We start from the raw sequence: 26,624 nt of genomic DNA, 5'->3' as shown, positions 1-26,624 counted from the left end.
ATAGCAAATGAATCAAATCCATTAATTGCCATGATGAATATTTAAATTTAGATCCAAGCAAATTAATGAAATAAATTAAGGTTTTGAAAATAAAACCTCTTAATTTATGTAAATTGATTTTGCTTTTTTTCTCAAATTTAAATTTTGAAAAATGTGAAATGAAAATTTGAAATTTGACTTTTTGAAATTTGAAAAATTATTATCCAATTAATTAAGCAAATTAAATTTAAAACTAGGGCCTTCTCAAAATAACCTCTTAATTTTCAAATTAAAAATTAGATGTAATTTTGAAATTTGGGAATTGAAATTATTAATTTCAATTTAAAAAATTAGGGCTCTTTTAATTAACCACTTAATTTTAAAATTTAAATTTTAAATAAGATCCGAGGTTGAAATTTTGGAAATTTAAATAATTAATGCAAAATTTGGAAATACACAAGATTAATTTAAATTTGAAAAATAGGGTCCTTTTAATTACCCACTTAATTTTAAAATTTAAATTTGAAATTAGTTCCAGCATTGTAATTTTGAATTTGAAACAAATGTGAAATGTGAAATTCAAAATTTAAACAACCCACAAGCTCAATTTAAAAAAAAAATTAAAATTAGGGTTTTGAAAACTAAGCACTTATTGTTAAAATATGAAATTTAAATTAAAATTGCAAGTAAAAATTTTAATTTTAAAATTGAAAGAAACTCAGATCTCAAATAATTTATCCAAATTAAGCAATTCACAAGCTCAATTTTGAAATTAAAAATTAGGGTTTTAGTGAAATTAACCTCTAAATTTTTAAAATTTGCAAGGAAATAAAACGTGTACATGAAAAATTGAATTTTAAATTGCATACACTCAAATTTGAGTATAAAAATCAGAATTACTAGTGTAAGGAGTTGGGTTCACCAAAATGTAATGGTGAAAAAATAATGTTTCCACCATTTGAGAGATGAAGATTGCTAATTTACCATTACATTCAAAAGAGGGATGAATCTAGTAGATCTCATCCCAAATTAACAGGAATAAGGACTGATTACTGGGTGGATTCAAGGTTGTGTGTGAATTAATTACCCTCTTTTGTGAGTTGAAATGCTGGATTACTGGAAAATAGTGAAAATTGAAGGTAAAATTGAGAAAACAGTTAGCTACATATGCAGGATTTTTGCACACACCTGGATCTAAGCAATATAAGATAATTTGGACCCAATCCCCGAAAAATATCCAAAAATATTAGCGAGGAGGTGGGTGCCTTGGTCCTCCAACTTTTTCACACATTGAAAAGAGTTGATCCATCTCTACAAATAATGCTTATTCTGAAGATTGCAGCTCCATACCTATTTCTTGCACACAGAAAGAAGGGAAAATGGGTTGGGAATAGGGGTTTTCCCAATTCAAACCCCAATTTAGGAAATAATCTTGAATGAAATATTGCGAATACTAGAAATAAATGATGGAAAGGTATACCTCAGATCTACAATGGCTGATAATGATGCCTTGCTTCTTGAATGTAATCACATATGTTGTATGAAATGGCATGGACATGAAAAAACCCTAATCACACACACATGCTTGCAAATCAATGATGTAATGTTGCTCCATAATTGATGAATGAAGAATATTCAGCCTTGAAGACCTCTAGATATGCTTGATGATAGATTCCTTAATGGTTGATTTCTTATGCTCTGATTTCACCACCTTATGAATGTATTATACGTCAAAATGAAAAGGTAAGACGTCCTTATATACTTTCTTGTCATCAATTATATTAATTTTCTGACATAGGTTGACATGAATCGAGGTTTCCTATTCAATTTTGAGATAGGGCCCAAATTAGGGAGGACCAAGGCACTACTCCTTGGTCCAAGTGAGGACCAAGGTGTTGCTCCTTGCTCTGAGTGAGGACCAAGGAACTGCTCGCTAGTGCTACCCCATATTTGGACCAGGGTTAAAAATGACAATCAGGTAGAATGTGATATAAATGCCATTATTGCATGATACAAGCATAAATGAGTCCTAGTTAGGCATAGGGATGAGAAACACCAAGGTGAGCGCCCCAAATGCGGTCAAAATTGCAAAGGGTTTAATTTTAAGATGCTACACAACCTTTGACATACTTTAATACATAAAATCAAGTAAAGAACTTTTGTTACCTATTGTATCCAAATGTTTTCAGTGATCCTCTTGTTGAGACATATCCAATGCATTCATTATATGAGACATTTCTCAAAAGTTGAACTTGTGAAAATAAATATTAGTGACATGCTTGAAGTTTTCAAATTTACAAAAATGGTAGAAATGATGGTATAATTTGTAATAATTTAAGGCACAATACTTTCCATATCATTGATTTCTTCAAGATGGCTTTTGGACAACACCACTTTACATGCCAAGTTTGCCCATAAAATGTAGCGCATAAGAGAAAATGCAAGTATACCAAACAAAGTTAGAATCATATAGATCTTAATGTACACCCTTTATCATACTTTAAGTTATAAAAATAAGTAAAGAACAATTAATAAAGAAATTGTGTTTTGACTAGAATACGAAAACCGTGCAAATAGGAAACAAATGACTTAATATGGAAGTGTCTATAACATGTGTTTGCACAAGGAATTGAGATGTAAATAGCCCTAAAAAATGTCATATTGAACCATAATTCGTGACAATTTAATGGCTGCTTGTAAAAATATTTACAACACAACCCATTTAAAATTAAAATAAAATGTTACCTGCCAAGCACTTAGAATTTATTAACAAATACAAATGGAAAACCCAATGAACCAAAACTCTATTAATGCACACATTCAGTTGAAGGGATATACCATAGAACCTTTAAATTCAACCCCAAAATAACATAGTTTAATGGTTGTGTCAAAAAAATACTCAAATCAAACAGAAAATAAATTGTGTAAAACCCTAAATAACAAATACATACTTATTTTCTTCCTATGATAACTTTCCAATTCTTGTTCACGACGTCTTCATTCTATTTCAGGTGAATACTTTTGCATAGTCTTATTTACCCATGTCCTTTTATTTTCCATCTCCTTCAAAATGCCTTCTTTGTGAAAAATGCAAATTATCTTTTGAATTTGATATGTAAAAAATGAAAAAACAATATCTATATTGTATGAAATCATTCATAGCCAATTTTTTTTTTCAAATTGGCCAACAAGTGTTTCTATCGAATGTGAATGCAAAGAGGAGAAAAGTCATTCTTGCATTTGATTAAAGGTACTCTCAAATTGTGATCTTTCTAAGGCCAATTCTTAAATTGTCAATATCCTTGATGAGTCTTAGTCTGGTTTCAAAATTTGTCTGTTTATTCCTACCATAGGGGACCCTGTCAAAGCCTTTTCTAGTATTCTAGAAAAACTTATTCAGAAAGAGGATGTCCATTGTTACATTCATGTTTCTATAGATGAGTATGATCACAACAAAATTAGTGACTTTAAAAGAATTCATCTAGTTGATAGTTTGTAGAGGTTTGAACTTGATTATGCTAGTCTAGGGCACATGGGTTTGGATACTCGGAGAAATTTATCTATGGTTTCTAAGGATGAGGTAGTAAGGATTGTATTGTGTAGAATTCACAAATATTACTTGTGATTGGATTGACTATACCAAATTTGCAAGGAATCCCTAAGGGATGTGATTAGCTTATGCTCTATCAGAATGGTGCCTACTATCAAATTAGTAAAGAATGTGGAAGTGAACAAGTTGACTAGAGTTGTATCTGATAAGTAAGCCCTTAAAATTTATAGCATTGCATAAATGGGTGTGATATGTGTGATGATGCAAATTTTGTACAAAGTCTATTTTAAAAATTAGGAAGGATCTTCCTCCTCTATGATAGTCTATGTGGAATATCAAATGGTAAATGAGAACAAGGATTGTGACTTGTGTGATTTCTTAAGGTGTCAGTTGCTAAAAAATCTCTAGATAACAACAAATGGGAATTATCCCTTCCAGTATGGCTATCTTGTTGTTTTATTGGTTTCGTACTTTCTAAATGCATAACTAGGAATGAAAAATGTTGCATGGAGAAAAGATATGTCTATTGACTCTCAAGTCAAATAGTATTTGGATAATTTGGATAGTGGTAAGGATGCTTGCTGAAAGTTCTTTATGGATCTCTAGAGGGAGATGACTAAAACAAACAAAATTTATTTGAATGTTGTAGATTTGTATAAGAAGGAGATTACTTTCTTGGTGGACAAGAGCAATTGTTTTATGGAGGTTGTAGTGTTGAGGTCCTCATGGGTATCAAAACTTCTTTATGAAGTATCTAACAATGAATGCATGAGTATTGCTAAGATTCTTCTCAAATTTCCAAAAGATATGAGTGTAGAAAGGTTTGAAACTTTTGACAAGATCATGAGAAACTCTAATAGAAATAAAATTAATGATGTAGGAGTTGCTACAAAAGAAAAAATATTTAGTATTTGTAGATGCCATTTCCTCTATTTCTAAAGTATTAAAATATAAGCATATGAGTTTAATTGAAAAAGAAAGTATAGACAATGAAGAGGTGGAGAGTGATGAAGGTGATTGGAAAAGGCCAGTATGCAAAAAGATATTGTAAAAGAACAAAATTCCATTGCCTCCACTGCTTCTTCTGGGGAAAGGTAGTTTGAGGTTGATAAAGTACTTGATTTAATTAGACAACCTAATTTTCTGAAGGATATTAGTGACTTAAATCTTATTGTTCCTACATATGATCAGGATGTTATTGAACAAGAATGTGTTACATATATGCTCTGGAACCATCTTACTCCAAATAATGTTTTAGACTTACTTCCAATAGTGTTGATGGAAATGTTGATAGAGCATATGGCTTTATTTGATTCTGATAGTGGCGATTCAGATGAGACAAAAATGCATAAGGGCACTTCATAATATTAAACTTGATTTGATAAATTTCATAAAAGTGATTGATAATTTTGCATGGCTATATCATTATTTATTAAGGTGGCCTACCACTATGAAGAAATTTAAGGATGAGATAGACTCTACTGAGTCTTAGGTTATTGATTCAACTCATTTATTTCATATCTATAATGATGGTAATGGTGCTATGACATCTAGGGTTTGAGATTTTTAATCTTAATTATCCCTATGGTAGAGACAAAGAGATGAATATATGAGAGTGTTCTATGATCAAAAAGATCCAATGGAGTTGAGGAAGTCTTTATTTATCAATTTGTTGGTAGATGCTCAAAAGGTGGAATGAATTGTTGCATTTAATTTTAGTTTGGTTTGTGAATGTGAGAGTAGAATTCTTTCTACTACTATTCATTCATAGAATTCTTCTCTTGTGGGGCTTAAGAAATGATTCAAGAATATTTAACTCGGTAAGGTATGATAATTCTTATGGGCAACTATTAGATAGTTAGTTATCTGATGGTATTTATGCTTAGTCTATTCCTTTTGAAGATCTATAGTGTTAGTGATTATTTTTGTTAGGAGTGTTTATAAAATTGTATAGTTTTATTGTAAGTAGAGTTGCCCTTTGTCTTTGATGTTAAAGGGGAGAGATGTATTTTGTTATATGGAGTATCTAAGTATTTTTATTTTTCCATCAGTGACAAAGGGGGAGATTGTTGCACATATGAGTCTTGGTTTTCATTGATGTCAATCTTATTGGTGGTTTAGTTGAGTGGTACTATTGGTGGTCCAACTATTTGTCTTGTTATTGGTGTTGTTGGTCTTTGTTTTTAATTAGTTTAGTTATTGATGTATTGCCTTATTGATAGGTCAGCTATTGGTCTGAAAGTGACTTGATGCAGAAGTAGATGATGTAATAATATTCTAGATTAACTCCTATATATTAGTTGTATCAGGATGTTGGTCTAAACATTTGTCAATAAGTGATGTTATGCAAAGTTGGATATAGTTTATTTGCAGGGTGATGTGTTTCTCTTTGGAATATGTGGATATGTGATGGACGCCAACTGTAAGTTTTCAAGATTATATATTATGTTTTTGGAGGAAAAATGTATTTTTTCTTAGTACAAAAACCATTTTGGTGAATGGTATCTTTGATTGGTAATGTATGGTTGTATTGGATATGTATCAGATGGACTTGTGGATTGGCATAAGTTTATCATGGACTGATCCTTATACATTTCAATTTTTTAAGTTGAACATATGCCTCTCTAGTACAAGAATTATCTATATTTGTGATCAAAGTTTGTGTAGTGTTAGGATGTTGTGGAGGAATGCGCTATATTCTACATGGTATACTACTTTTTTTGTGCTCTGCATATCTTATTTTTGGATATGAAATAAGTGTTCAGGTAAAACAAATCAATATATATATATATTATCTTATGTGTTTTTGTTTGAGTGGTTGCATACATAGAGGTTTTTGGTGACTTTTGGAAGGTGTGCTAAATCGGAGTGAATCTTCACACGTCTTATTTTCCTTATATATATATTGCTTTAGCTCAATGATGTATATACATGCTACATCCTTAAGCTGGCCTAATAGAGGTTATTATTGATTCAGTTGGTATATAATGAACAAATCAGTTGGGTTTATTAAAAAGCACAAATATAAAAGATAGGATGGAATGAAGTAAAGTATGTTGTGAATGTGATGAAAATTTAAGGTGATACAGTGGGCCAGATGTGTGATAGTGCAAAGATGGAAGTTAGATCATATGTATATTAAGTTGTGAACTTTATCTACATTTTGATAGATTCTATTTTTTCTTGTGCATTTCAATCTCTTATTATCATAATTGTTGCATTTGGACAAATATTTTGTATCTTACGTTGAAGAAGTGTTCTTCAATTTTGCGAGTCTCTCTTTTGTATATTTGTTTAAGGTTGTGCGCTTTAGCCAACAAGTCCAAGCTAGTGAGCTTCCTAGTCTATGACCAAAACCATTGTAAACACTTATTACATATATTGTGAGTTTGATTCTCACCATGGTTTTTCCAATTTGGGTTTTTCACATAAAAATCATGGTTTTCTTGTGTGGATGCATTTTTTATTTCAGTTATTTACTTTTATGCACATGTAATGAGTTGATGGTATGGATTAAGTGATTTAATTTGCTTAAGTTTTAGTATATGTTGATTCAAACCCCCCCCCCCCCCCGCCCTGCCCCCCCTCTTAGCCATCTGATAGTGTTCAATATGATGGAGTAAATAGTAGATTTATTTGTTATATAAAATTTTGATGGGGAAGTTGATGTGGATTTTGGAACATAAGGACCCAAAATGGATGGAGTAGATGATGGGGCATCTAAGATAGTGGATTTTGGGACATATTAGAAAGGTGGGAAATCTTTAGATGGAGAAATGAACAAAAAGTTAGGAATACAAAGTTTTAATTCCAATTTTTATTTTTATTTAGGCTATGGTGCTTCTATGAAAAACTTGGTAATCTATACGATTTTTTATTTTTCTTTTCTTTGCGGTTTTTTCAAATAAATTGCTTCTATGGGCAACTTAGGAAACTGTATGGTTTTTTTATTTTATATTTTCTTGATGAGCCTTTGTGACCATAACAATTTTTAGTTTCCTTTGAATAAATTTTTTCTTTATTTTTGCATGTCTTTTAGATGGTACATGTTAATATTTAGATGTATGTGGATTTTGTGACTTACAGATTTTACGTTTGGCATCTAAATTGCTTCCAAGAGAAGTAGGATTCATATAGGGATAGGAATTATATGAAGGTGTTTTGGATGGATCCATGTAGATGGACTTTTCTAAGGTTCTCAAGGATCTGTGCATTTTCTCAGCTTGATTTATGGTGGGGTAATTGGATTGTGAGCTAGGTGTGATATCAATAGTGGATTGATGGATATAAGGAACTAAGATGGATGGAAGGTATAAAGGATTTAGGTTTACTATATAAGGACACAAAATAGGTTTGAAGGATGGAAAATGTGCATAGACTAGAAAAGGGTGCATTTTTTTATTTGGAACATGGGATCATTGGATGGGATAGAAGGGATATCATGATCTATCTTAGAAGGTAAGTTATTAATGTGACTTGGAAGGATAGTTTTCTCTTGAGATGAAAGAAAATAATCTTGGATGGAATGAAAGGGGATAGTGAGATCATCATGAGAGTTTAAGGATATGGGATCTTGGTAAAAAATTTGATAGGATTGGAGATTCTTGGTATGTCAATTTATTTTACCATTTGTTTCTTCATAATTTTGATTATCCTCTTGACATGGGTCTAATTATATAATGTGTAATAATTTTTTTATATGTATTAGGGATTATTGAATGGATTCTATAGTTTGGTCTAATAGAAATAAATTTTGAATGAGACTCTCTAGAGTGGGTTTATTGGAAGTCGAGTGCATGGTGATATTGAATCAAGGATTTATAAATAGTACAAGGGATTTGCATCAAGAAATGGATTACCTTGAAATTTTATTGTGGATGGCCCTTGGGGATAAACACAAAAGTTGTCACCATTAGATGTATTGTATGATAGAGATAGCATAATTTGGTTTTGTAAAGATATAGGGGATGATGGAATGTTGGGAGATATAGAAGCTTCTTGTTAGCCAATTTTCTTTTGGATAACCTACTATTGAACCACATGAGGTAGATATGTTGCTGGTGTGATTCCTTTGGAATGAGTCATTTCTAGACATAAGTAGATTATTTTGATCATGCTTGGAAAAAGTGTCTTGACATATGCCTAGTTCCTTATTAAGTGAATTATTGGGACGTTCTTAAATAGTAATGTCATCTTGATCAATAAGGTCCTAAATGAGATTTTTTTATTTTGAGAACTCAAATTTTTTTTGTCTTTTAGTCCTATTATAGTCACAATTTTTTTTGTTTTTCCATTATGTTGGTTTGACTTAAAGGTCATAATGAATAATTTCATGCAATGTGATGGTGTTTGACTTGACAAATTTTTCTCAATAAGATTTGATTGGTTCTATAATATTAGTGAATTTTTGTGTTCATGTTTGGAGAACGCTTTCTATGGATTTACTATTTGTAGGAATGTGTGAGTGGTTTTGAGGATTTTTTATCAAAATGGATGTGGTGACATGAATAGGTGATATGGTGTGTTTCAAAATGGATTTTTGAATTGCAAGTTATGGGGTCATGATTGGGATAATGCACATGTATATGTGGCGTTCAATGATTTTGGAACATGTGTAAGTGGAATTGATATAAATGATAGGTTGTTGTGATGGAATAGTCTCATAAGAGAATGAAGGTTGGTATGGTGGCGACTCTATTTTGATTATAGGGATAGATGTTTTGACTTACACAACCACTTTTGTCCAACAAATTCATAATTTTTGTTTATGGATTTTAGAATACAATCTGGTATGTCTCAAGTTTTCTTTCTTGTATGTTTCTGTATAGGTCTCATTTTAAATTTTAGGATGTTAAGATAGAAATGAAAATCTAAGCAAATCACTTCATAGATTGTCAGAGATGCATCACATGATGTCTCAAATGCATCATAAAATAGCTCAAATGTGTCCCATAATAGATTAGATGCAACACATGATGTCTCAAATATCTAACAAAATAACTCAAATGCATCCCTACCTTAGATTTGTCATAGGATATCTCATTAATACATTACAAGATGTCTTGAATGTATTATTCTAACTATATTTTATAAAAAGAAATCTTGAAGATAGTTGTTCATTTTTTGTGCATGTTTGATGATTTAGATTTTGCAAGAAGACTCAAAATAAAAAGAAAAATAAAATGGCTATTTGATTCTTAAATTTAGGTTAATAAGGCTAAGGGCCAATACATTCATTGGTATAGCAAAAATTTTAGATAGTCATGATGAAGCATACCCCAATTATTCAAGTGGGTGTGTTTCCATATTGTAGGCCTAAGCAATAAAATACTATAGAATTGTACATGCATTCTCCAATCTCAAGATCCCATGGCTATAGGTCCAGTTGCAGAAGGGCTCACCATTCCTCTACCCCCAATGGTTTGAGAACCTTTTAACTGAGGGACTTCCACATTACTTAAGATGATACCTGTTCGGTAACTATAGGTATGATAATATACCTTACACCACAATATAGGAATGACTAATGACTCTTAGGTTTCTACAATAAAGGTTCATAGTATGGTATAATCTATGGACACCAATCATTCTATAAGGATGAGACCTAAGTGTAAGTAAATTTATCTTCACCTTGTGTCCTAAATCACTTAGCGAATCGAGGATGCACAAACATGATGTGATTGGATTGAGGTATAACATAAATTGTTATCCATTATTTATATAGAATGTTAGAATATCTATTTGAGGTTAAAGAAAATGGTAATGAAATCCCGAATCAAGCCTCTCTGCTAAAAAGAAGAAGAAGAATGTTGATGTTGCTCTTGAACCCAATTTTGAATGACCACATGAAGGGAGAGGATACACACAGAACACCCTTGGGAAAATAAAAAATGTACAAGAACACAATATACAATAAAAAAGGTTATGTCCCTCAGAAAATTGAAGTGTTATACAAGATAGAAATTGAAGTAACACAATCCTTGAAAAAAAATTGTCAGTTTTCTAAAGATCAAGGTCTCCTCTCAATCATTGCCAAGTAGCTGCATATATTATATTAGAATCCAAATCTTGAATAATATTAGATATAAAAAGATAATCTCTAATTCATATAGCACATCCTATAAATGAATTTTGTATGATTTTCTTATAGACTTGAAAAAAAATCCACTTAAAGATGATTTCATTTTAAAAACTATAAGAAATTGAAGCTTTGAAAAGAAGAGGCGACTAACAATGATTTTAACAATTTTTTGATGAAGGATCTAGAAAAATGAATTCGACCACAACATAGGTCATCAAACTAGCTTTGCAATGCTTTTGAATTTTGAAAATGCGATATGTTATACAAAATTTATGATCAATTACATTAAAATACCTTTCTTATCTCATCATATGTGTGACATAATGCCACAGTTGTAGTGTTTAAATCCAGTTATGTGTTATTAGGAGCTTCAATTATGTCACTTTGCTAATCATTGGTATTTGTGCCCATAGGTGCAGTGTTTAAGTTTACAAATGTGGTGTTTGAACTAGTGATTCAGAAAAAATTCAAAAAGAGGACACATGGCACCCAAAAAGAATGAAATCACTATTAGAGGTTAGTATGTGTTAAAAAAGATAAAAGGTCAATATGCCAAAATAGAAAAAAATTGATTGATTGTTACCAATATTTATCTTCTTAATTTCAAGTATTAGAAGTAATTTTCTCTCAAATTTGTATTCTAGTACTATTTTAGTAGCATGATCACATGAAATCTCAAAGACTGTGGTTGTTTATTATTGACAATATAGGTTACTTTTATATATTTTCTGATATCCATCAATAGTGATGATTAGATGATAATATTTCATGATCAATTGATGAGAATTAATGAAAAAAATTAATTGACATAATTATGAAGTTAATTGATTGCATGATTGAGATACACAAAATTGATTAATTAGCTGAACTCAATGTGAGTGTTTCTTGAGATGTTGAGATGAAGACTTAGTTAGCATTGCAAAATTAAAATTATTTAATCAAGTGCATGAGAAGAATAAATAAATAAAAGAAATAATTCAACTGTAGAAGAGTTAGTTAGGTAATTAAATAATTAAAATAACTATTCAATAGGAAAGTATAAGAAAAATAATTAATTAAATAATAAAAATTACTTAGTTAATGTGCATGATGGAAGAAAATTTAAATAATTAAATAATAAACATTACCTAATTATGTGTGCAAGAAAGAATTAATTAAATAACAAAAATCATTTAATTAATGTTAGACGAATTTGAAAAAAAATAATTCAAAATAAATTGATTTGTGATGGGGGGAAAAATGATTTTTAAAAATTATTTAGAGGAATGATGTTAGATTAATTAAATATTAAAATTATTCAACTAACTTGGAAGAAATAATTAGTAAAAATGTTCTTTGTAGTTGTGGACAATTTTAGTGACTAGAGATCCCCATTGACCTTATTGTTGTAAAACCCCCATTGTGTGCATATTTCTATTTATACATATATTATGATAATATTTTGTTAGCCAAATTTTCATGATTTCTCATTAATGCAATCCACTCTCACATTTTAATTAAACAAAACCCTTTCATTAAAGGCACCAAATCATCCAAGAAAATATTTTAGTTAAATGAGATTGGATTGTCTTTGACATATGGCATCTAATAATACACTCTTGTTGTCTAATTACTACATATGATTTGCATGTAATTATCACATTGGTTATCTAATGGTAAAATAGTGTGACTCAAGTCATGCTTAAACCCCTTGCTCCAAAGTATGTACCATTTATCAAATAGATGTTGTGTGTCACCACACAATCCATGTTGTCATGCATTGAGTATAAGACCTTCCTCAATGGTCAAGCATTTTATCATACACTACCACCATACCAACCACAATTGTCATTTTTGCAAAAAAACTTAAATACTTTCACTTCTCTACATTTTATTCATCCCTAGATGCTTCCATCATCTTGCACTAATCTTAGAAAGGAAAAAAATCAAAAGATAAACACAAGTTCTTATAATTTTTTAATGATGTACTTTAAAGCTTATAGAATTTAAGAAAAAAAATTAACCTTTTTTAATCTTCAAACAACATAGAAAAAATTTCTCTTGATAAATTCAAATGGTGAAGAATTAGAAGATTAAACTATTAACATTGGGAGAGGGGAGACCAGAAGCTTGTGCAATCAACTTGTATGGAGAAGCACACATCTTTGACCTAATAATCCCTATTTTGAGGCAAAGGTAGGAAAAAAGGAAACAAGAAATAATCAAGAAATCAGAAAAAAATAAACAATTAGTTATTGTTTATTGTTTATTTGTTTGAACGTGTCTTTGAGAATTGGGGGTCAAAACAAGGAGGCTGCCAAGCAGCAGACGTGCATTAATTTGTTTAGTTTAAATTTAGGTTAAGATGAATTTGTGGACCACCTTTCATTAAAAATCAAAAAGTTGGGAGTCAAAATGGGGTTGCTAAGCAGCAAACATGCATTAATTGGTTTTATTTAGATTTAGGTCAAAATGAATTTGTGGACAACCTTTCATTAAAAATAAAAAATTGGGGGTCAAAACAACGGGGCTGCTAATCAGTAGACATGCATTAACACGTGAAAAAAAATTAAAAAATAGTTGGTGGAGTGTGCACATTCAATTTTATTTACTCATCTTCATTTTTGAATGCAATATATTTATTAGATCTAAATGATGACAAAGCATTTGATTCGGTATCGAGAGATTTGAAATTTCCAAGTAAGATTTGGAGAAGCACCGAATTAGAGAGCACAACTACTAAGCCGTTTTCCTAAATGAAAAACTCATGTTCTCGCTAATAACACCAACAATAATAGACAGTAACTATTGTTCTGAGCTTGTTTTGGGAGGCATGGCTGCTGGTCCTAGGACTCCATCTGATTCATCTTGTTGTACAGGTGAGTGGTGTTCTCCATTGTGTGTGTTTTTTTGTTGTGTTAGGATCTTTATTCTTGTTATAACCACATTTAGAATGTTAGATTCAGCTGGGGCTATAATGGAGTTTCTGCACAATGCATTTAGAACCATCCTTTAATCTCCTGATAATGTTTATATTGTTCGTTCCTTTAATTTTGTTACAGATATCACTGATCCTCTCTATAAAGAGCTCTGGCATGCCTGTGCTGGCCCCTGTGTTACCATGCCAAGGATTGGAGAGCGGGTGTTTTACTTCCCGCAGGGTCATATAGAGCAGGTATGTATATTTTATTTTATGATTACTTGGCTGTTCTTAAGGAGTGGCATATATATGACTTCTGACTTCAATGTGAATGTAAGCATGAAAAACTTCTGGCAGCTATTGGGGTATATACTTATGACCTAGAAATCTTCATAGCTTCATGTGTGGCTCTGTTTAATGGCTTTGCATGCGATGTTTATATTGTTCCTACTTCCTAGTACGTTTTAGCTCCTGTTGAATTGACATACTATTACGGCTTTCTGTAGCGGCAAAGTTTTTATCGGCGAATATGTTCTAATAGCTCTCGGTACATTAAGAAGCGTTTCCATCACCAGATCAGTCACACGATACAACATAATGCCCGTGAAGAATGTGTTTTGTTTGTTCCTCACACATTTACTTTATGTCAAATCACCTGAGACAGTTCGGATTCTGTTTGTACTTTCATAAACTGACTATTAAATTGGAAAGACCACCAAATCATCGTCATTCTGTGCTCGGCCTTCCCCTAAATTAGTAATAGACTCTGTGGAGATCTATATCTACCCTTTAAGTACTATACCAATTTGATTATTTTTTTCGTAGTCAATGCCTCTTTACCTAGACTTCGATTGAAATGAATGTTTGTACAAATTCGGTTTTGTATTACAGATTGAAGCATCAATAACCAAATACCTAGACATCAATAACCAGGAAGCTGAACAACAGGTGCCTTTGTATGACCTGCCCTCCAAAATTCTTTGCCGGGTGACGAATGTGTTGCTGCAGGTAAATTAATATCAATTCTTTCGTGCTTATGCCGGTTGATTGACCTCATTTTGCATGGTTCAGGACTATGGAGCTTAGTTTCCCATTCTTTGTCAATCTATTTACCTTATGACATTCCTTACAGGCTGAACCAGACACCGATGAACTGTTTGCTCATATTACCTTGGTTCCGGAGACAGAGGTATGCTCTACAATCCTTCTTATGCTATTATAGGTCCATATGACCTTATATTGTTCCATTCAAAGCAGGATGAATGCTCATATTGTTCCATTCACAGCAGGATGACTGCTCCACCGATATGGATCCTCCGCGTCCAACCCCTCCACCCCCTCCAAGGCCTTCTGTGCATTCCTTTTGTAAGACTCTCACAGTTTCTGAGACAAGTCCACGTGGAATTTTATCTGTTCCCAGGAGACAGGCTGATAAATGCCTCGCACCTCTGGTTAGTTTTCCAAGTACACAATAGTATAAGCATTGATATTAAATTTTATATTACCTTGGGCGCTTTTTGAAGATAGTATTGATCATACTATATTCATTTATGTAATGCCTTTTTTATAGGACAAGAATCAACAACCTCAAGAATTAGTTGCCAAAGATCTACATGGAAATGACTGGAGTTTTCGGCATATCTATCGTGGTGGGTTGCTTGCCATATTCTCTCTCGTAGCTTTAATTAAATTAGATTTCAAATTTAAGAAGAAATGTTAAATTTTTCCGTCCAAAGTCTTATTCAATATAACCCATATTATGAAAAGATGGATGCATCTGTTCTTAGACAAACATATTCTAGGATATGTTGGTTTTCTTAAATAAACCCCATGATCTGGATTTGGGTGTGTTTTATTCTTGGTCTATCATGTTCCTGTCCTCGGCTGAAGGCAGCATGGTTTTCAACCTAGATTCGAACCCTCTGTGAACTGCCCTTTTAAAAAGGCAATTCTCTGGTTTTGTTTTTGTGATCACATTCCATGAAAGAATAAATAAATTTCCAAATGCTATTTCTTCAAAAATGGCGGGACACTTGTAGCAATGACATCATTACATTTAGGAAGCTGAGAAGAATGTGGCATTCTCTACGTTGTCGGCTGCTGGATAAACCTGCTATGCTTCCGCCATAGCCAGATAAACAGAGAAGCTGGGGGGTTTTACGGCTTACAAGATTATTTAGGTTTTGACTTGGAAAATAATATAATTGTACAGCTTAGAAGATTTTAGGTTTTGACTTTTAAATTAAGAATGTTTACTAAAAATATTATTTGTAGTTGTTTTGTTTATTATCTATATATAATGTTATGTGGACTAATTTCCAATTTTAGGCTTATTTCTGTGTGCGTTTTTCCCAACACTTTCTAATCATTAACAGTCTACTTCTCTTTTAATCTTGCAATTGGATGACATTTATATGCAATGACATCAACAGAAACAAATTTATTTGTCTACTGAAATCAGCTGGTTCAGACATTGTTTCTAGTTTATATAGTGAAATACTGGAGTCCTGCTTTAAACTGTAAATCATTTGTCATTAATATCATTGAGTTTTTGAGTGTTTTAATTTAGTGAATTGAGAATATGTGAAAGAAGCTTTTATGATTAATCGTTGCTAAGGAGTTTTTTATAAAAGAAATTTGTTTTTAATTACTAACACATTTTCATTTTGTTTGATTGCAAAACATAGATGAGAGAAGGATACATTTGCTGACAGTTGGGTGGAAAGTCTTTGTTAACTCCAAAAGGCTTGTAGCAGGAGATGCGTTCATCTTTCTCAGGTTTCTAGGCTTCGCCATTGTCATCTGTATCAAGCTTTCGTAAAATGTTATATTTTGTGTATTCTTGTCATTTATATAAGATGTTTTTGGCTTCAGGGATGAAAATGGCGAATTACGTGTAGGGGTCAGGCGTGCCATGTGTCAGCAAAGTAACATTCCATCCTCAGTTATATCCAGTGGCAGAATGCAGATTGCTGTCCTTGCAGCTGCGTCACATGCCATTTCAAGTAGGACTAAGTTTAGTGTCTACTACAAGCCAAGGTGAAAACTGATGATATTTACTGCTAGGCTCTTACCACTCAATATTTTTCTGAAAAAATCAAAAGGACGCTGAGTAACTTTTAATGTTAGTAGATTTTCATAATCCATGAAATTATGCTGTAATTGATGCTTTTGGATTAGATTGCATATATCTATATTTTCAAATATACACCAATCTAATCCAGAAGCATCCAGGTAACCTGTCAAATTGTACGAACTTACAAAGCCCTGATAGTTTTATGATTTGGGATGGGATGCATTTTAGTACTTTACAAAGATATCCATATTAAATACACATGGTTGCAGTAAGTACTAGGCACCCGCAAGCCTGTCCTTTAGGTTATGAGATAGTTGCATGGTTGTTTAAACAAATTGTTTTGAGTTTATGGGGTTCCCAAAGTAGTATTACGTTGCACTATCACAAAATAGAGAAATGGGCAGCAATTTATTTCTTATATCCATTTTATGAGTATTTTTCTTATAAGCCACGCTTAAGTGTTACAGACATCTGCACTCCTAGTTTACCGAGGAGCTTCCTATATTTTCTAGATTACATTGATAAAGAAACATTATGTTACTTGAATCTGCTTATATCATTTGCCTGTTCTAAATTTTTCTTTCATCCGTTCTGATGTATGGATCTGTACATATTATGCAGAAATAGCCCGTCAGAATTCATTATTCCTTATGACCAATACGTGGAGGCCATGAACAGTAATTTCTTAGTTGGCATGAGATTCAGGATGAGAATTGAGGGAGAAGCAGCTCCGGAGCAACGGTCTTCCTATTGATTACTTTTTACTTTAAAATGGATGGATTATGATTTAATAGATAGCAAAGCATTCAATAATCGTTCTATGTTGGATTAGGATATAGTGAATTTTGAAATATGCCTAGCGCTTTAAGTTTATAAAATAGATATATGATGTTCATTGTACTGTATTGGAGATCAGTAACTAGCAGCCGTTGGATGGCTATAGATAGAAGATAAATGCAATTGCATAGTAACAGGAATTTCCTTTGAAAGATGATGTATTTGTTACAGTGTGGTACGCCTGATATGTGTTTCCGTTGGACAGATTTACTGGTACTATCATTGAAATAGGTGATTCTGATCCCCTGAGGTGGCCGGGTTCGAAGTGGAGATACCTCAAGGTATTTATGGAACAGAAGAAAGTCTTTCTTCAGTTTTAATTATCATCATCATATAATCAATACAGAACTGTGCATCTTCTTGCTTATAGTCACTCTTCGAGTTTTGTGAACTTCAGGTACAATGGGATGCAATATCAGCTATTCCACAACCAGAGAGGGTCTCACCATGGAAAATAGAACCTGCCTTGACCCAGTCAGAAATTAATCCTCTGCCGAAAGCCAAAAACAAGAGATCCCGGCCGAATGTACTGCCTCCAAAACAAGATTTGTCAGTTCTCGGTAAGTAATATGTTTTTAATCACACATAACCAAAGAGTCATTATTAAAGTGGCATTGTTGTTTTTTTTTCACAAAAGTTCTTCTTTTGACTGATTTTCGTCTCAGATAAGGCATTAATTGATTCTACACAGTTGCAAAGATTTAATACAATGGTCTTGCAAGGTCAAGAAGTCATGACCTCGGGAGGATCTTTGGATGAAAATAAGGTTGACAGTGTTCCGAGGACAGTTGTGTGGTATCCAAAACTAGATGATGTCGAAACAAAAAGTGTATTCTCTCAAGGAAGATTGGTTTCTGTAAATTGGATCCCACTGCAAAGGCATGACTCAGCATATGGAGACTCGTTTCCCAGTTCTCAGGGCATTGGTGAAATGCAAGAACTTTGTGGATCATATACTAATCGTATTGCGGAAGATCCACAACAAATAAAGTTTTCCAGTAAACCATTTCAGGAAATGAATGAGTCTAATCAGAAACAATATCTAACATCAATGGCGCCATCTCCCAAAACCGGTGGATATGTGAAGTGGAATGGCTTCAATGCGTACCCACATTTGTCAAACTTGGGAATGGAAGCATCCGGAAAACGGAAAATGCATATGATGCCATGCCATTCAGAAGTTTCAGGGGCACATGGTGGTGTTGACATAAATTTAATGAGAAACATGCAAGCTAATAAACATGGAACAACAGAGCATCAGCCTGGTTTTCCTTCACGGGAAGCTTCTAAGGATAAGAGAGTTGATGTCGTTTCAGGCCCTGCAAACAATAATCGCAAATTATCTAGTCGTCATTTGATTGACTTTTTCCCAAGCAGTGAGACAAATCCATCAAAAAATAGAGATTCTGTCAACGAGGAAGACCTACAAGTTTCTGCTCATGCCCCAAAAGAATTTCTTTCACAATTCTCCGAGGTTGACCAACAATTGGAGCCAAGAAGGCTGATCAAGTCTCCTACATCTGCTATGAGCTGTGAGCAACAAACATCATCTTGGATACCATTACAAGAAATACAGTGCAGAGCTCACAGAAGAAGCTGTACTAAGGTAGTAATCATTTTAAGTTTCTGTAGGACAAAAATTAGAATTTTGTAAATTTTATATATTGTTGGAAAGATTCTGACAGTTCAGAACCATATTTTTAATCACAATGAAGGTACATAAACAGGGTAGTGCTCTTGGGCGAGCTCTGGATCTTACAAAATTTGTAGGATACAAAGAGCTCTTCCATGAGCTTGAGGTGATGTTCAATTTTGAAGGACAACTGGAGGATCCAAGCAAAGGCTGGCAACTTGTCTACACAGATGATGAGGGAGATATGATGCTTGTAGGAGATGATCCGTGGCAGTAAGTATCAATGTCCAATATTCAACCCCCAAAACTTAGCTTGCTTCTCAATGGGTGATTCTGTTATAACCTGGCCATGTTGTAATTATTTTCTATTAACTTTTTTTGTTTTTTTTAAATCAGGGAGTTTTGCAGCATTGTACGTAAGATTTATATATATAAACGAGAGGAGGTTGAGAAAATGACCCCCGGTGCCCCTAATTTGGAGTTCAGGAGAGAGAGTGAAGAACAACCAATCACAAGCGAAATTTCTACTCTTGCCGCCACTGATGCTCGACAAAGTTAATGTTGACAACTGATGCTCACGTCGAGTCTCATCACATGTGACTTTCATGCTGCTGCCAAACGAATCTATTTTTAGAGCCGTTTACAGTTCTACTCTTAGTTCCATAGTTTTCAAATAGTTCAGAGCATTCTTTAACTGCCAGTACTAGTGCTGGCCAAATAATGCAAAGACCAAGCATAGTTTTGATTAGCCTATATTTAGTTTGCGAGAGTAGTAAACTTTCTTAGAAATTTTGTTTTTTTATTCCAGCAAATAAAGCATGCTGTACATGCTCCAGTAGCTACGATTTGTTTTTGATAGTAAACTGCTGTTTTTTCTTAGTCTTCGATCTGTTTGCTGAGATGGAAGGATGCTGCAAACTCTGTTTATGTTCAGCTTCTCTGTTTTTTAGTCAAAGATTCAATAAAATTATATTGAGACTTCCGTCATTGAGTTTTCCGTTGAATGCTTATATTGAGAATTGGAATTTGGCCAAAATTTTATTATGTTGATTTCTTAATTCCTTGAAAATGAGTATGACTATTGGTGTATTAAAAAGATAACTTTTTTTTTAAAGAAAAAGATGTGTGCGAGATTGTTGAATCAGGTTATGTAGAGTCAATTGATTAGAATACCCTCACAACCAATGATAAAACAGTCTAGAAGAAGAATGTTAAGCATTGTTTAAGATTCAAATAGCTATTGATAAGAGCTTATTTTAATTAATTGCAAATGCAAAGACAATTGAAGGTCTATCTTGAAGAATCTAAGAGAAGTTTACCAAGGTATCCTCAAGTCAAAGTTGTAAAGCTATAGACATGGAAGAGAGAATTATAGAATTTGAAGATGGAAGAAGTTGGAAGTGTGAAAGAATATTGTGTCAGGGTAAAAGATGTGGTCAATAGATGGCTATGGTTGGAGAAATTATGAATAATGAGGTTTTGAGGAGAAAGGTGTAAAGTAATCTCACCCAAAGGTGGAACTATGTTGCTTTAATCATAGAAGAAAGGAAAAAATTCCCTACCCTTTAGTTTGAGCACCTAGTTGGATATTTGATGTTTCATAAAGAAAAGTTGAGAGATTCTTTTGGAAAAAGTGATGTGAAAGATTGTTCCTCCAAATTACAAATTACAAAGAATGAAGATGTCAAGAGTATCACCAAAAGCAATCAAGGCCAAGGTAGTGGTCAAAATCAGAATCAAAATAGAGGTGGATGTGGTCTAAGAGGAAGAGGTAGAGGCCGGTTTAATAAAAATAAATATCCAATGTTACCTTTGTAACAAGTATGGACACTTTCAAAGAGATTGTAGATTAAAAGAAGATAAAAGTCTTTATTATGTTCAAGAAGGTGATGAGATTCATCCAAATCATCTATTTTTATCTTATGCCAAAGCTAAAAATACTAGTAAAGATGTTTTCTATTTAGATTCTGATTGTTCTAACCATATGTCAAGAAATGAGAAGTTGTTTTAAGCAATGGATGAAAGTGTGAAATCTATAATCCAATTTGGTGATAAAAAACCATTGGAATTTGCTGCAAAAGAAGCTATAAAAGACCATAAAAAAGAAGGTATGAAGATTTTTATAGAAATTTATTACCTAGTTAAAGAATAATTTGTGAAGTGTTGGACAATTGTGTGATTAGAATTGTAAAGTTTTCTTTCAAAATAAAAAATATACAATCAAAGATAAGAATTAGGGGAATATGGTGGTTATAGTTGTGCCTATGATAAATAGTACGATGTTCCCATTCAAGTTTGGTGAATACAACAACCATATTGCCAATATGACATATGAGGATACAAGTTGGTTCTGGCATTTGAGGTACGAGAATTTAATTTTTTATGATTTGAACATTCTAACATATAGACAAACTACCTATATAGTGTCATGACGAGAGACATTTGTAGCAACATCTGTGTCCTAAACTGGGAAGGATATGTCATTTACAACACAAGAAATTTTATTTCCAAACTATGAGTCCATATCTTTAACTATAAAAAAATGTGGATCATTCTTCCAGATGATTTGCAGTACAAATTTTTGCATTCTCATAGTTTCAATTATAAGTGGAGAGTAGAATTTATTGATGACATCAATTACTCACTCAAGAAGTTTAGGAAGAACAACAACAATTTCTAACATGCTTAGCATTGTATCCAATTCATTATGATAATTGTAATTTCATCTTAATTATACTCTTAATGCTTCTAATCCTCATCATAACACTTTTAATCCTTGTCATGATACTCACTCTATTGATTGCTTAGGGTCCTCTTATTAATACTTCTAATCCTCATGTTTATTGTAACACCTCAATAAGGAACCCTAGAGTATAACGACAAGCTAACTAAATAAACATAGCAATATTTTTTTTTAAACAATTTGTATTACATTAATACCTCATTAATAAATCAATAACACAAGTGGAAGATAATCATTCACCCAAACTAATTTCTCTTCCAGGCTCCCTAACATCGCTACCTATGCAATGCTCTAAACAATATCTAAGAATATGAAAACCATGATGCACTAATGATAACATTATGCAAAGTAAAACCATCGATATCGAATACTAGGTTCAAGTTATAACACAAATGAAACATTCCTATGATAACCTTTAGCATAGAACATGATTATACATTCATCCATGATTACATCATTTAAATATTACCAACACCACACTACTTAAACATCATTCAAAGATTATATAACTTCCAATTACATTAACTATTATTGCATCAATCTTCCATGGGGGCTTCACTTAGTGAGCTTGGGTTATATCATCCGCGTTCATGGCATACTAAAGAATCCGCCTATTTTCAAAAAATATTTCCCTAAACTCCTTTTTTTCCACCCCCTCCCAATACATAGCCTGAAATAAAAGCCCCCCTATTTGCACAAACCATTGCATTTTTTCATAGCCTTAATTAAAACCCCCCTTATTTTCACTGATGGGCAATATATTGCACCCTTATTTTTGGGATATTAATCCCCTCAATATGAAGGTGCATGATATGATAGTGAATCCCCCATGCAATCTCCCAAAGGAGTATCCAATATAGAATGATAATGTTACAACTCCAATGATATCAATGATAGCTCGTGCGGAACTAAACAATCCTTTCATAGAGACAAGGAAGTTTGATCATGCTAGATCAACATCACTAGGATGGACAAGCCTTCCCAATCTCATCCTGAGCCTAAATGAGCACTCTAGGCCATGAGTGGGAAACCAAAATTATCTTATTAATGTAAAATTCTACGCATCCCGTAATCCATTAAATTAGGTTATCACTCGATGAGATTCTCTGGCAGCCACTTTAGGGCCCCAACATAGATTGAGAGCCAACCCCTCTAACTTGCACCTCTATACCTATAACCTAGGGTTTCCAAATAGGATTAATACAACATTATAAAATCCATGGTACACATAATGAATTATCACAATTCCATCACATAAGAAAAGATCACTTTAACTGAAATAGGACTTCCACATGACCATATCAACAAAGGGTTAAGTCTTGAATCTGCAAATGTATGCATAAGAACTAACTATTTATCATCAAAGAATATTATTGGGCACATGATCACCAATTAAATCCCAATAAATCCATACAAACCAAATAAAACATGATCAATAGACACAAGACCATAACAAGCCTCTCAAACTAATTAACAGTCAACTTACCACCGAAACCCTTCCAACCGGATCTCTGAGACTTTTTGCGCCCTCCTGCTTAACTTCAAGCCGCTCAATACAAAATGAGCGGCTTGGGCGGATTTCGGCACCTATATAGGGCAAGGGTTGCTCCTGCTGGAAATCCCTTGGCACGAGAGCGCAACATGGCTGCCGAATGGGGCTAAATCGGTCAGGCTGGAATAGTTCCAGCCGGAACCTTTCTGACCAGAATAGTCATTGTTAGCCTAAAGTGCGACCCAGATCTGTACGATTACCCGATAGTTTTATAATTTGGGATGGGATGCATTTTAGTACTTTACAAAGATATCCATATTAAATACACATGGTTGCAGTAAGTAGTAGGCATCCGCAAGCCTGTCCTTTAGGTTATGAGATAGTTGCATGGTTGTTTAAACAAATTTTTATGAGTTTATGGGGTTCCCAAAGTAGTAGTACATTGCACTATCACAAAATAGAGAAATGGGCAGCAATTTGTTTCTAATTTCCATTTTATGAGCATATTTCTTATAAGCCATGCTTAAGTGTTACGGACATCTGCACTCCTCGTTTTCCGAGGAGCTTCCTATATTTTCTAGATTACATTGATAAAGGAATAGCATGTTACTTGAATTTGCTTATATCATTTGCGTGTTCTAAATTTTTGTTTCATCCTTTCTGATGTATGGATCTGTACATATTATGCAGAACCAGCCCGTCAGAATTCATTATTCCTTATGACCAATACATTGAGGCCATAAACAATAATTTCTCAGTTGGCATGAGATTCGGGATGAGAATTGAGGGAGAAGCAGCCTCGGAGCAACGGTCTTCCTATCGATCACTTTTTACTTTAAAATGGATGGATTATGATTTAATAGATAGCAAAGCATTCAATAATCGTTCTATGTTGGATTAGGATATAGTGAATTTTGAAATATGGCTAGCGCTGTAAGTTTATTAAATAGATATGTGATGTTCATTGTACTGTATTGTAACTAGCAGTTGTTTGATGGCTATAGATAGAAGATAAATGCAATTGCACAGTAACAGGAATTTCCTTTCAAATATGATGTATTTGTTACAGTGTGGTATGCCTGATATGTGTTTCCGTTGGATAGATTTACTTGTACTATCATTGAAATAGGTGATTCTGATCCCTTGAGGTGGCCTGGTTCAAAGTGGAGATGCCTCAAGGTATTTATGGAACAGAGGAAAGTCTTTCTTCAGCTTTAATTATCATCATCATATAATCAATACAGAATTGTGCATCTTCTTGCTTATAGTCACTCTTCTAATTTTGTGAACTTCAGGTACAATGGGATACAACATCAGCTATTCCACGACCAACGAGGGCCTCACCATGAAAAATAGAACCTGCCTTGACCCCATCAGAAATTAATCCTCTGCCAAAAGCCAAAAACAAGAGGTCCTGCCCAAATGTACTGCCTCCAAAACAAGATTTGTTAGTTCTCGGTAAGTAATATGTTTTTAATAAAACATAACCAAAGAGTCATTATTAAGGTGACATTGTTGTTGTTTTCTTATCAAAAGTTCTTCTTTTGTCTGATTTTCGTCTTAGATAAGGCATTAGTTGATTTTACATAGTTGAAAAGATTTAATACAATGGTCTTGCAAGGTCAAGAAGTCATGACCTCGCGGGGAGGATCTTTGGTTGAAAATAACGTTGACAATTTTCCGAGGACAGTTGTGTGGTGGCCAAAACTAGATGATGTCAAAACAAAAGGTGTATTCTCTCAAGGAAGATTGGTTTCTGTAAATTGGATCCCACTGCAAAGGCATGACTCAGCATATGGAGACTTGTTTCCCAGTTTTCAGGGCATTGGTGAAATGCAAGAACTTTGTGGACCATATACTAATCATATTGTGGAAGATCCACAACAAATAAAGCTTTCCAGAAAACCATTTCAGGAAATGAATGAGTCTAATCAGAAACAATATCTAACATTGAAATGGCGCCATCTCCCTATAAAAAATCAATTACATTTACTGATTATTATCCTCCTATCTTTGATGGATTATTTAAGCAACAAATATTGGAAAATAACACAACTGTAATTTCACAAACTCATATAAATGCGCAACACAATGAACACAATATTTTTTGGACAATTGTCCCTGGAAAAACCCCTAAGGGAAAACCAGTACTGTAGATGAGAAATATATTAAACTTCAACAAATTAAGAGATACAAATATTGCTTGCCTCTTACTAGTAGAGCTCCGATGATCTCCTAATCCTCCTGCTAAGATTCCACCATGCTACTATCCCAACGCTATCACTGCGCCCTTGCTAACACTGCAAGTTCTTCACACAATTCATTCATTCATTCATTGTTTTCCAAATGCCCCCTGACCCCCTTATATACTACTCTCACTGAAAACCAACGGCCGAGATTAATTCTCAATCAATGGTTGAGATTAAAAACATCTAAACAACCCTAACCAAATTGGTTGGTAGAAGTTTCTAAAAAAAGTCAAATAATTAATAAGAATTGTGTGAACACTAACTACATTTGTTAGCAAACAATTATTCACTAATTATTTAGCAAATGGACAAACAACTGTTCAAGCTAACAAACTAACAAACTAACACTCCCTCTTAGTGAGGAAGCTGTTCTGCATGACACCCAACATCTCTCTAAAGAAGATGAATTTCACCTTCCCCAATGCCTTTATTAGAATGTCTGCTACCTGCTGATCTGTAGGTATAAACTGTAGCTGAACAACTCCACGTTGTACACAATCTCTAGTGAAGTGATACCTAATGTCTATATGTTTTGACCTATCATGAAACACCGGATTCTTAGTCAACTTAATGCAACTTTGATTGTCGCAGTGTACCACTGTAGTCTCCACCTTCTGACCAAACAAGGCTACTAGCAACTTCCGAAGCCATATAGCTTCACATGTCGCCATGCTAGCTGCTATGTATTTTGACTCTTCAGAACTCAGAGCCACAGACTTTTGCTTCCTACTGAACCAAGAGACAACTCCTGATCCCAGACTAAAACAACACCCTAAAGTGTTCCTCTTGTCTGTTGTACTGCCTGCCCAATCTGCATCAGTATAGCCCATCAACCTGATTCCATCACCGCGAGCATATCTAATCCCATACTCGATTGTACCTCACAAATAATGCAGCACATGCTTTGCCGCTGTCCAGTGCACTCCCTTTGGTTCAACCATGAACTGACTAAGAGAGTTAACTACAAAACCTATATCTAGCCTGGTGTTGACCAAATACATGAGAGAACCAATCAACTACCTATATAAGGTGGGATCTACATCCTTCTCCCTGGATGTATCTACCTTCCTCCAATTTGTGATCAT

At 33.5% G+C, this 26,624-nt stretch overlaps 2 protein-coding genes across 2 annotated transcripts; both read left to right on the top strand.

The window, feature by feature from the left end:
• The first annotated feature begins 13,320 nt into the window (after positions 1 to 13,320).
• LOC131036518 (auxin response factor 4-like) lies at positions 13,321 to 14,731 on the top strand. The gene is made up of 4 exons (XM_057968423.2): positions 13,321 to 13,468; positions 13,652 to 13,764; positions 14,401 to 14,517; positions 14,642 to 14,731. The coding sequence occupies exons 1-4, from the start codon at positions 13,357 to 13,359 to the stop codon at positions 14,729 to 14,731; spliced, it is 432 nt and encodes a 143-aa protein (XP_057824406.1). The 5' UTR covers positions 13,321 to 13,356.
• A 1,480-nt stretch (positions 14,732 to 16,211) lies between these two features.
• LOC131036517 (auxin response factor 2A-like) lies at positions 16,212 to 20,035 on the top strand. Its single transcript, XM_057968422.2, has 8 exons — positions 16,212 to 16,287; positions 16,384 to 16,548; positions 17,207 to 17,326; positions 17,628 to 17,703; positions 17,820 to 17,982; positions 18,088 to 19,028; positions 19,138 to 19,328; positions 19,452 to 20,035. The coding sequence occupies exons 2-8, from the start codon at positions 16,424 to 16,426 to the stop codon at positions 19,612 to 19,614; spliced, it is 1,779 nt and encodes a 592-aa protein (XP_057824405.2). The 5' UTR covers positions 16,212 to 16,287; positions 16,384 to 16,423; the 3' UTR covers positions 19,615 to 20,035.
• The last annotated feature ends 6,589 nt before the right edge of the window (positions 20,036 to 26,624 follow it).

This window comes from Cryptomeria japonica, chromosome 5, assembly GCF_030272615.1.
Source record: "Cryptomeria japonica chromosome 5, Sugi_1.0, whole genome shotgun sequence".
Lineage (NCBI taxonomy): Eukaryota > Viridiplantae > Streptophyta > Pinopsida > Cupressales > Cupressaceae > Cryptomeria > Cryptomeria japonica.
The sequence above is the reverse complement of the archived record's forward strand: the minus strand, read 5'-3'. Positions and strand labels throughout refer to the sequence as shown.